This window comes from Lacerta agilis, chromosome 2 (genome assembly GCF_009819535.1).
Source record: "Lacerta agilis isolate rLacAgi1 chromosome 2, rLacAgi1.pri, whole genome shotgun sequence".
NCBI classification, from domain to species: Eukaryota; Metazoa; Chordata; class Lepidosauria; order Squamata; family Lacertidae; genus Lacerta; species Lacerta agilis.
Genome location: NC_046313.1, coordinates 33,487,655 through 33,500,450, shown reverse-complemented (window position 1 = coordinate 33,500,450; position 12,796 = coordinate 33,487,655). Strand labels below are relative to the sequence as shown.

General features: G+C 44.9%; 1 protein-coding gene across 1 annotated transcript in view; it reads right to left on the bottom strand.

The window, feature by feature from the left end:
- The window catches only part of MGAT5B (alpha-1,6-mannosylglycoprotein 6-beta-N-acetylglucosaminyltransferase B), a 164,299-nt gene that overhangs the window by 52,779 nt on the left and 98,724 nt on the right, over positions 1–12,796 (bottom strand). The window contains 2 exon segments of the mRNA XM_033139432.1: positions 10,589–10,758; positions 11,586–11,750. Coding sequence (XP_032995323.1) covers positions 10,589–10,758; positions 11,586–11,750 — 335 coding nt within the window.

Genomic DNA, 12,796 nt, shown 5'->3' with positions numbered 1-12,796 from the left:
CCGACTAAGAATGGGCCCTCCACAACTGCTCTTAACCTTTGTTTGATTGGTTTTTAAAGAGGAGAATCTCAAGCACAGGATTCAAAGAAATGTTTAAAATCATGTCCAACGTGATTTTAGTGCAACAGAACAGCTGTTCAGCACCAACAGTTTTTGGACAGCTCCTCAGCTTGTCAGAGAGGAATGTTTTTTCAAGCCTTCAAAAACCTGATTGAGATGCTCACACCCCCTTCGCCACATGAGAGTATGCTTGTGCAAAACTGAAGGAGAGAGCAACTCACTCATCTGGGGACAGGGGAGAAGATGCTGTTTGCTCCTCTCCAGCCTCTCTCTGCATCGAACTGCAGGCTTCAGCAAACTGTACCCATAAAACCTCATACGATTCTGAAGGAAGGCAACATTGCTAGGGCTAAATCCTGTTTTGCCTCTTTTTCCATTTCTTTCACAAATGTTTTACCAAGCAAAGGAGAAAAGGCGAGGGGGAATCTTTGAGCTGCACGTCTGTCTTTGCAGCACCTTTTAAAAGTTCATTAAAATTTATATACTACTTGTTATAAGAAACCTTCAAATTGGTTTACAAAAAAACCAAGAAAATTATAAATAAAAACAATTAAGAAAGTTATTTTTAAAACTTTCAAAAATAGTTTAAAACAACAATAAACTAGAAACACATTCAAACACGTGTCAACCTTCTACATATCTGAGCAGACTTATAGTGACTGGCATGCATGCACATTTATCCTGAGCTTCTCATACCTTAGTTGCATTTATTAAATTTGTACATTGCTTCCTACATAAAACATTCTGAGGCAATTTACCCTAGACAGGCATTTCAAACCATCCAGGTTCTAGAGCTAATACTATTAAATTTGAATGAGAAATGCTTCTACGAAACTGAGGATGGAAACTAGAGTAAAAAACCTAAGGGTACCATCACAGACTCATTGGACTGCAATGGCAGGAAGGGACCAGCACTTCAGCTTGTCTTATACCTCCTGTGGCAGAGGAATACAGCCTATGATCATCGAAATTTTACTCTGTCACCAACAAAGAACAAAGGAATTGCAGCTTACTGTGCTCAGGGGGCTCAATGGCAGGAAATCTGTTTCATAATGCGAACACAAGCAGTTTAAAAACATTCAGCAGAAAGGAATGAAACAAGGACAATGGACTATGTACCATTTAAGGCTAAGCCTTGGAGCCTGAGCAAGAGATAACTTATATTTGAGCACAGCAGTTGCTATTTTCTGTCTGGGCTATAGTGTTTTATTTTCTATATAGCATTTATTTCTGCAATACATTTTTAAAAGCAAAAAAGGGGCATGGTTTATGCTTTTGTGCATTCTTCAATAGCACAAATGTATCCAAGATTCCTGTTTAATAAACTAGAAAACAATGGGATAATTCACAAGCACAACCCTCCAAAAAATAAAAATAGCAGTACCTGGCATGCTGACATGGAGAAAACATGCAGGTGAGTCACAGGTCTAGTCAGCAATAAATCTCAGGATTATGGTAGCAGACAATAATATTCTGGCTCATATGCTGGTGAAAACCAACCTGGGTCATACCCAGATTCCTCCAGGAACATAAGCAGCCAACTGTAAATCGCACTCCAATGATATACAAATAATATAGTGCAGTTTGTCCTTCCCCCTCTCTTGCACAAGCACTTCGCATTTTTCTCAACCTCTTTATTTCTCTGCCACTTACCAACTTAACAATTGATCAGCTCCATTACAAAGTGCAAAGCAAATGGATTTGTCTGTACATAATAAGCAGGCTAGAAGCAATTGCATTTGGAGGGAAATTTGAGGCCTGAGCATTTGCTGTTAATAAAGTTATGTAAATTTCCACCATTAAGAAGCTGGCTATTAAAGAGGGGGTTGGGGGGAGAGAGAGAGAGAGACTGGAATGTGGTCCCTTGATAATATCTCCATTAAAAGAAAACAGGTATAATTATACCATCAACAGATCTTGGGGTCTTATATCTTCCTGGAAAATGCACCGCTTTTCATCTGTGCCTATAGGGAAGTCTTAATTTACCGAGAGACACAACACTGACAGTAACAAAAATATTCTACTCTCTCTCTCTCTGTTTTGTCTTTTCTTCAAGTTACTTAAGGCTCACTTACATTTGAAGTCCTCCCCCCCTCCCACTGGGCATAGGGCCTGCTAGCCAGGGTGCTTGCAGATTGGGTTGCTGTGGGATCTGTCAATCATTGCTCTTCCACTGTAAACAACATAGAGAACTGCAGCTGACTTCCCACACTTCGGAGGGTTATAACATTTTTATGTGTGTCCATTCTGCTATGTTCTGTCCACAGTAGTGAGCATGACATGACAGCATGTGTGGGCATAATAGAGAGCATTCACTCGAGCATGTCCATTTTGAAGTCAATTTCTATCACTTAAAATAAAAATAAAAATCCACCAAAGTGCTTTATAATATTTCAGCACTTCTGTGCAGTTAAAAACAAAATGAAAAAGAAACACACTTTTTTTAAAAAAAAATGCCATTGACTGAAAAGGCAGCATGCTAGTTAAATTCAGTTTTAAAATTTGCTCTGTGGCAAAAAAAGAAAAGGCAAATGAAAAGACTGGTTTAAAAAAATTCATGGCTAAAACGAAAGGTAATTGTATCAAGTTGTATAGCCTACCTTCAGATGGTGGGCAAACCTGTCCAATATTATCACTGCACACATCAAAACCATGGCTCTTTAACAGAGAGAAGAGTAACACTGCGGTGATCTACAGCTGTGGAAATTGAGCTTGGCACCACTGCGTAAACTCACTGCTTGGGGCCTGATCAGCTGCTCCAGTGGGTGGGTAGGTAAGAATCAGCAAGGGATGCGAGACAGCATCAGTGGGCAATGTGTCAAGGCCCACTCCTGTTAAGCACCATCCCTGTTTGAGTTAGTGTTCTGCCCTTTTCATATTTTAATGTATTTTTTTCGTATACTGAGAAAAGGGAAGACAAAGGAGGTCTACGACTTGATGATGATGACACCACACAAGTTCCTCATACAAAACAAGTGACTAAAGCACAACTATTCCAAAGTATGTGCTCTGTGTGAAATAGCCCTCACTCTCTGATCCACATTAAATATTGAATGTTCTGCACAATAAAATATGAAGAAAGCATCCTCACATTGGAATCCATAGAGACCACACACCTGAGCTCTGCTTCTAGCCTCCTTAAGCCACAAAGATGCTGCTTGAAAGACTGTTTTCTAAGCCTTTCCACAATCATTCCTAACTAGAACCCAGCTTTATGAAACTTGCAAGGCACAGGCACACACACATCCGTATCTTTATATTCTATACAAATGTAACAAAGGAAATGAAACATTTTCATCCATTTCTGCGCAAAATGGGCAATGGTCACAAGAATTGCTTCCAGGATTGTGCCTGAAACAAAATTCTGACCTTGGAAAAATAGATTTAGGGACTCCATTTCCTGCATTTTAAAAACATCTTAAGCAGCAGGGCTTCTCTTATGTTCTTATGAAACACTGTCAAGCCCGTTATCCAAACCTTGTTTATACAATTCCCTTTCTTATCTGAATCTGCTACACTCGTCACAGGTGTTGATGCCTGTGATTCCCTATAAGGATGGCCTGTCTTTTATCAGAAAAGAGAAATGGTCCAAAGGGGTACCATTGTTTGCATTCTGCCCTTCCTCCATGGAATTCAGAGGGGCATACATGGAGATCATCACATTTTATCTTCACAAAAACTCTGTGAGGTGTGTTGTGCTTAGGGTTGTGTCGTTTCCTCCTGTACTATATTCCTTTATTGTTTCAGAAGCTCCCTCTGTGTGGTGCATTTCACTCTCTTTAATATAATATAGAGAATTTCTATAATTAATTCTGGAATTGGAAGATAGGCACTTAGCTGCAGTTTTCAGTTGTTCCCGTTCCACTGTATCCTTTGCGATACCATGCATGCATATCACTGCATATGCATGATAAAATGATGCCCCCAAAAGCCAGTGATCTTGATGTGATTTTTAATTCTCTTCCCCTGCAGTGTTATACTGAATAGTTGGGGTCCTCCTGTGCAGTGGTAAACACCACACACAAAGAATCTGGCTACAACTTCTTGTATTCTTAAATCAGATGGTGAGGATTTCAGAATGATCTCTAGTTAGGCTGGGAAAGTGTCATCCGGTGAGTTTCATGGCTAGGCAGGGATTTATTTATTTTTTAATGGCCCTAAATCCAACAAACTACCCAGGAAACCACATGACTCTAAATGAATTTCAATACTTGCCCTAACACTGTGACTTTCCCCACCACCACACACAAGGGCAAGCTGGTGTAAGAGTAGGTTAAGGGGAAACATGGGGACAAACTTAGTATCTATACTGGTGACAACTTAACTTTTGAAAGGAACTCCAAAACTGAATGCTGAATTAGGAGAATTTAAAGAGTAGAGGGGATGGGGTCAACTCTGGAACATGCATATGTGCCCATTGGATCACAGCTAGTCATTGGGCATAATGTTGGTGCTCTAATGTATGTGCCTTTGCTGTTTTTCACACGATGGCTTGTTTTGTGTGAATGATCCTGGTGCAGGTACATCCCATATATTATGGGAAGTGGTTTAAAATTCAGAGCCTCGACGCCTTTCTTGCTTTGTGGGGAGAAAAACAAGCCATGGAAATAAAAAGCTTTCATCTGCCAGAAGTAATTAAAATGCCTCACTTTGAAAGTTTGGTGCTTTCTTGCATATGAGCCACTCATTTCTGTAGCATAATGAACCAAAGAAGCACAGACAAATACACACATCCTCTATAATTGCACAGGCCCCACACAAAAGAGGGACAGTCAAAGGTTTGCTGTGCAGTTATTTCACTAAGTCTCAATAGACTGTGGCTTTTCTTGTTGACCTCTAGATGCCTGGAATAGAACTGCATTGTTGTGACTGTGCTAAAGAACATCCTTTTCTAGCTCACCCCAGTTGAAAGGAAGAATTCTTATCCTTAGATTAAAAGGGCGGGGATGTAGATTCTGTGTGGGCACTTATCACACCTTTCCTCTCATTTGAACCAATATCTGATTTCCTTCTGCCAGTGTTACTAGAAATATTTGTTCAAGAGTGTTGGCGGAATGGGGCAGAGCACTTTGGAAATGCAAAGCAGGGGGTTAAAGGGCACGTGATCTTCAGTCACTCTAAAAGGAAAGCTACAGTTAACAGGAATATACAGACTCAGGGTTTGCCAACTCATTATTGTCCATTGACTGACAGTGACTCTCCTGGGTTTCTAGCCGGATTCTTTCCCAACCCTACCTGGAAATTGTTCTCTTAACAGTGTCAGGAGATCATGCTGAAAAGGCAGAGGTTCGCTTTTCATTGTCTCCCACACAGGGGCGGAGCAAGGGGGCGGGGGGGTGGGCGGCCCCGGCTACCGCCCTGGGGGGTGACACTTGCTGGCCCGCCACTTGCCTCCATGCCGTGCTGGCTCCGCCCAGGGAGCCGAGCGGCGAAAAAACCTTTCAGCGGCTTTTTCCGCCACTCAGCTGGCTTTCGGAGTTACGGCATGGAGGCAAGGCGTGGGCCAGCAAGTGTCACCCCCCCCCCCCAGGGCCAGCTGCCCCACCCCTCGCCTCCATGCCGGGGCTCCGCTCAGGGAGCCTAGTGGCGAAAAAAGCCGCTGAAAGGGGGTGGGGAAAGGAAAGCAAAGCAGGCACTTCGCATGCTTCGCTCTCCTTCCCCCCCCTTCAGCCCTTTCTCCGCTGCTCAGCTGACCTTCCGAAGAGAAAAGAGAAAGCTGAAGGGGGGGGAAGGAGAGTGAAGCAGGCCCTTTCAAGCCCCTGCTTTGCTCTCCTTCCCCCCCCCCCCAGCGGCTTTTTTGGGTCCAGATGTACTACGCATGCCTGGAATTTCCGGGCATGCGCAGTGCATCCGATGTGCGCTGTGACGTCACGACGCACGGCGTGACCCCGCCCCCCAGGGGGGTGCTTCCGTGCCACCGCCCCGGGCAGTGAGGAGGCTTCCTCCGCCACTGCTCCCACACTTCCCACAACAAACATGAGAAGCTATAAGAATTCAGCAACGACTGGTTTGCACAAGCAAGCTATGAAGTTGCCATCATCAAATGAGGATTGTTCCATTTATTTATTAAATTTACCATATATCCCACCCTTCCTCCCAAAGGATGGTGGAGAAACTTCTTAGTTTCATCTATAACTCTGCTTTGCAGAGCCCAAATTGTTTGCATCCCCATTCCAGTGGGATTGAGTTTTTGTCCTCTACTGCACAACACACAACCAGCGACATCCATTTCCAATTGGGAACTCTCCGCACTCAGCACAAAAGTTAGCAGCAAAGGAGTCTTGTCTGGACCCTAACTGATTCAGCTTGACACTCGCACTCTCTTTCCCGGGAGCTGCAAATTGCTGCTGATGTTACAACAATTCCTTTGCATGGTTTGCACCAGATAATCATGTACATTTCACTTCTTGGCTGTCAGGATGCATAAAACTGAAGCTAGCAAATTCACTAAGAAATGCAAGAGGTAGGTTTGTGTCTCTGTGTGTGTGTGTGTGTGTGTGTGTGCGTGCGTGTGCGTGCGTGCATGCGTGTGTAATAAAACGGGGGGGACGACAGGCATCTAGTTTAAACTACAGGAGTCAAGGTGGGAGTCAGATGTTTTGTCTTCACACCATCACCAACTGAGATCAGGGCTCCTGTATTCTTCCAGGCAGACATAAGAAAGAAATGCTAACTCTTCCCTGACAGCTGGGACTCTATGATATTTGCACTAAAGGGATGCTACAGTCAAGTTAGGTTTTTGCATGCTCTGACCAAAAATGGTTGGGCAAATTAAAACAATTATGTAAATGTGTTTAAGCTGCAGTATTGAGCTTGTGGTGAAAGTGGACTTTGGGTGTGTGTGTGTGTGTGTGTGTGTGTGAATTAAACAAAAGAATTAGCTTGAGTTTTGGAGGGTACGCAAACTGTGTCCTTCCAGATGTTGTTGTATCCCAACTCCCCAAACAGGCTTTGAGCGTAGCACAAATTCATGTTGAGAATGAGAACAGCGAAATGGGTCATGTAGCCAAGAATGCACTTTGGGGGCGGGGGACAACCATGGAACCACAGAACAACACAGGATCAAATCACCGTACCCAGAGCAAAGAGTTCCAGAAGCTACAATGCTCCTTTATTTGCCTATAGCCCTGCCTCATGGTTCATTGGTGACAATAATTAAATACATAAATGGCCTTAAGTGCTACTAGGATTCTTTGAGTAATCTCTTCTGTTAAAGTCTTTGTTAGCTCCACAGGGGCGTCGCTGGGGAGGGGCGGTGGGGGCGGTACGCCCCCAGTGACAGGGTGAGCAGCGGCGGGTGGGGGTGACAAGCGGCGGCCCCTCCCGCCACTCCCACGCGCCGCTGCTCCCTCCGTCACCCCGGGAGCAGCAGCACACGGATGGGGTGCTTCCGCCGCTTTCTTTCGGCGGGGGGGGGTCGACCAGCGAGGGGGGGGTGTCACGCTTGTCACCCCCTCATCGCTGGTCACCACCCCTGCCGAAAAAAAGCCTCGGAAAGGGGGAAATCCCCCCTTTCTGCATACACGTGCGTCGTGACGTCATGATGACGTCACGACGCACGCGCCGTGCCCCTCCCCCAGGGGGGTGCCTCTGCGCTGCCGCCGCCCCCAGCAGCGCAGAGGCTAGCGACGCCACTGTAGTTCCATAACCAACTATACTCCACCCTACTAACCGTTCTGTAGCTGCAATATACAGCAAGAAGCGTGAGATGATTTGCAGGGAATGCTCCACAAAGTGCTACACAACAATAAAAAATGTGTTGGTTTCACTGAATAGAAGGCCCTTCTCCTGCCCTTTAAAATGTTATAAAAGGAGACGCTTCATGGATTTGTGCTGTGTTACAAAACAGGAGCATGCTGCAGTAAATTAAAAGAGGAGCAGAAGAAATTATGCTTTTTTAGATCCTCTGCTGGTAGGAAACCACTTGCAACAGTAGAGTGTACTGTCTGTTAGGTATGTGATTGGAAGGGGAAATTGCTAGAGAATGGGAAGACGATCCTCTACTGGTTACAAAGAGAGCTGATGGTGTAGGAGATCTAAGTGCCCAATAAACATCAGAAACCAGTGCTGGAATGCAGAGGCCAAATCTCCTACTGTTCTGAGCGTAAGAAAGGGCTTGAAATGTGTGAAAGAGAACTACAGTGAAAGAGCAGCCACTGCACGTTTGCTAAACTGAAACCCTAATATGAGCTTGGCATAGACACAGGGGTTTAATTGTGCTCTTTATGTCCCTTAATCCTCTTCCCCCTCATAACAACCAAACACGTGTTCTTACATCATTACACTGTGTATTTCCCCATTCCCAGCTCCACATTGCTGGCTATGACCATAACAATGTCAGAATTAGGGGTGGGTGAGTTTTGGTTTTTCTGTTTCTCCTTTTTTCCTAGTTTTAAATTCAGTTTTCTACATTTCTACATCGGTCTGAAGGGTTTTTTGTTTTTTTAAGAAGTCCACATGAAAATTCACCCACCTTTTACTGCAAATTTCTTCCAATGTGCACATTTTCACACACAATTTTGCCTAATATACACATTTTGCAAACAATTTCTCCTAATGTTGTGCATTTTTTGTACACTATCCTCGCAAATATATGGCTCTTTTATGCACAGTTTACTCCAATATTCCTTTTTGGCACATATTATTTTTCCGGAGAACTGCATTGAAAATTCAGAGCAGTGCGAATTTGGATGTCTAGGGTGTCTTGGTTTGCTTGTTGCTTTAGGCAGCGCATATTAGGGAAGTTCACCTTCAAATGTGAGCTGAAACACATTTCCTCACCACCCCCTAGTCAGAACCTAAATCCGGGTACAAATACTTGGAATACTCTATCTATGGCCAGAGAAATTGGGGCATAGTGGTGGTGGGGGGTTGCATTTCAATGAATTTCTCCAGGAGAGGAGAAATGCTCCAAGGGATTTAGGGGGTTGGGGCTCACCTGGCATAGGTGCCAACTCCCTGGAGCCCTCGGTGCCCCAGCACACACAAAATTCCCCATGAAGGGACTGGGCACCCACAAATTCCGGTGCACCCATGGTCACGGGGCCAAGTTTTCACTCCTAATGAGCAGTGGCAGTAGCACAGCCCTTCTTTCCTTTTCTCTCTATGGCTTTTCTGCTGTGGCAGCTACAAGTGGTGGCAGAGGTGGCAGCTGTGTTGACAGCATTGCCCCATCGTCAAAATATGGTGGAGAATGTTCAGCAGAAAAAATATGTAAAGTGGCATTATTTTTCAGGTGTGTGTTGTGTGTGTGTGAAAAAAGAGGAAAGTCTCAGAAATTTTCACAGAGAAATTCCTTCTGAGAAATTCCATCTCACAGTATTAGTCATACCAGGCGTTCTAGTTGAGGGACAGGGAGCCATCTCTTGCAACATTTAACTGTGTTTCTTGTAACATTTACCGGGAAGCTAAGCACTCATTTTAAAAATTGTATTTTTTGCGACAGCTAGGGCTGATAAGGGAGCATGCCATTCTGACTGAATCAACGGCTGTTAAATACTAATCAGCCTATCCCTGCTGTGATGTTGTTTGCGCTTTCTTGTTCTTAACCCCCACCAGCAGCAATCCCCACTAGTTAGGATAATTGCTTTCTGCAACTCAGTTTGAGCTGTAAGTAGGGCTGAGCTGGAATGAGGAGGGTAATTTCCGCTCACACCTTCAGCACTGATGAGAGGTGCCTCACTATCGCAGCAAGATTTTTTGGGGGGGTGTGTGTGCTGGTGGAGGAGAGAATCACTGTGAAAGGGACAAACATGGCAGCCTATTAAGAAAGCATTGCCCCGAATAGGCTTCTTTGTCCTCACGTTTCTGATTGGCTAGGATCACTCATGAGGTCAGTCCAAGAACCATTGCCTCCTCATGCTAAGCAGGAATGCTGCGTTTTTACTTCCATTATGGAATAATTCTATGAAGGAGAAAGGAATCCCCAACTAAGGGGTAAAGTGGTGCAGCAGCAGCAGCAGATTGTGAAAAACCAGAGACCAAAAACAAACATGAAAAGGCCAAACATTTTCAGTGACTTAGGGTCTGTTTTGCATCAAGGGCCCCACAAATCATGACTTTTTACCTCCACATTGAAATAGGTGGAATTTTGGCACAACCCTAGGTATAAGCAGGCAATGAAACGGAGACAACTTTTTCCAGTTTGAGGACCACATTCCCTTCTGAGGAATCTTCCAGGAGGGGAGGCACATGTCAGTAGGGCAAAAGGGGACAGAGCAATGAGTGTGAATTTAACTATGTACAGTAGGCTGGTTTCTACACCACAGATTTCTTTCCTCCACCCAGGCAAGCAAAGGGGATTATTAGAGCTCAAGGGGACAGTCTAGTCAGACATAAACACTCAAGGAGGATTTGAAGCACAGCCAGTGAGGGGCATGGCCGGGGGACAGTACATGCAGCCCCCAAGCCTGAGGTTCCCCACTGCTGTAATCTAAGCATTATGATCACAACGAGCAAGAGCCATAGTCCAAAGACATGTTTCAAAACAAATGTCACTGTTCAGCTTCTATTTCATCAACAAACCCACCTCTGGAGCTCCTTCAAAGAAACTGTGATTTTCAGGCTATGGCCCAGGATGAAAAGGACTGCCAAAATATCTGCCCATTGGACCATCTCCCCCAGGGGGCCTCCCTTTAAGACGCGAGGGCTGAATACGTCTCCTGATTCTTCTGTCAAGAAGCCAATGTGGATCAAAATCTAATGAGGGAGGGAGGGAGTGGAAGAGGGAAAGAGCAAAATATCAGTGCTGGGTGTACAAGGGAGAAGCAAATATACAGAGCACATAGCAAGGTAAATTCTCAGGGTGAATCCAACTATTACATCCCATCAGCACAAGGATGTCCACTTGTGCAACAAAACTTTCCTCCATCACCCCCCGGAATCTGAGCTAGGTTTCCTCTAACGCTCCAGTATAGATTTGGGGAAGAGCAGGGAGGTTCCATTGTGGAAGTGGAGTCCTTATAATAATTTATAATAATAATTTATTATTTATACCCAGCCCATCTGGCTGGGTTTCCCCAGCCACTGTGGGTGGCTCCCAACCGAATGTTAAAAACACAATACAGCATTAAACATTAAAAACTTCCCTAAACAAGACTGCCTTCAGATGTATTTTAAAAGTAAGATAGTTGCTTATTTCCATGACATCTTATGGGAGGGCGTTCCACAGGGCAGGCACCACTTCCGAGAAGGCCCTCTGCCTGGTTCCCTGTAACCTCACTTCTCACAGTGAGGGAACTGCCAGAAGGCCCTCAGCGCTGGACCTTAGTGTTTGGGCTGAACAATGGGGGTGGAGACACTCCTTCAGGTATGCAGGACTGAGGCCGTTTAGGGCCTTAAAGGTCAGCACCTACACTTTGAATTGTGCCTGGAAATGTACTGGGAGCCAATGCTCTCAGGACCGGTGTTATATGGTCTTTGAACTGATGGGATGCTTTAGCTGGATACGGCCCTCAGTCTTGCTGTGACTCCACCACACCCACAAATAACAAGTTGGTTCACAAGCAGCAGACTAAATTTTGTACCTGTTTCTGATCTCTCTTTTTGTCTTCTAGCTTCTGCTCCAGTTTATGTGAAGCCCTCAGCCACTGCGTGGCCAAATGCCGAATCCTTTTCTTCATGAAGATCAAAGACTCTTTGCCACTGCCAATCAACTCCAGAAGGTAGGAGAGGTCTCTCTGAAAAGATGCCTAGGGAAACAACAACAGACTTTTCCTGTTAGCACAAGATCCAGGGTGACCCTTGCAATGGCTGTCTGAGCAAGGAGATCCTACGGTGCATGTAGGTTACATGGGCAAAGTATGTTTCCTTTCTCTTCTCCATTTGAACAGGGCGGAAGACAGAGCTGTAGCTGGGTGATCTTGCACCCCTGCCAAAACCTTCCAGATTGTGCCCCCTACCCATGGAAAAATTAGTTCTTCTTTCCGCCTCTCCTAGAACCCCCCTCCACCCATTCATTTCACCCTCTATTTAAAGCCTTTTCTTATGGGGCAACAATCAATCTTTTATTTATAGATATATTTATGGACATATTTTAGCTGATTTTGCACCCCCCATCTCACCTGCACCCCTGGCGGGGGCCCACCTCACCACCCCCTAGCTACAGCCCTGGCTGAAGATGCCTCATGATTGGAGAGAACACATTCAGACACCAAGGGGCAGCCAATATGTTCAGTGCCATCTTGAAAATTAACTGTGATATAGGGACAGCTAATTTGTTGATTAAAGTAAATCAATTTTGATGTGCAACTAAATGCTGTAGTGCAGAGTGCTTCTATTCATAGTTCCATCTATCCACCCATATTCTTCTCCAAGATACCCCACTCAATTTCCTCTCCCCTGTACGTGTGGGGGGAAAGAAGTGATGGAAGAATTTCCAGGGTGGATAGAATGGGCTTATACACTGTTTCCATGGGGTACCATTTTGCTAGGTATACTTGTTGCTTGAAGAGTTGACAACAGCCTCCCCACTTCCTGTCCATCAGGCAGATGGAAGAGACTCCTGGGACCAACTCCCTGCAAACTACTGCTGCCACTCAAGGACATGAACACCCCACCCACAGTGATCACTGGCACCAACACCTTACTGGGAGAAGTATGGCCTGGAGGAAAGAGGGCAACTTTGCACCAGGTCACAGAGTAGACTGAGGGATCATTACTTATGTCTGTGACATAACCACCACTGGGCATGATCTTTCTCTCTTGCCCTTCCCATACTTGGCCAGGGACAGTGATC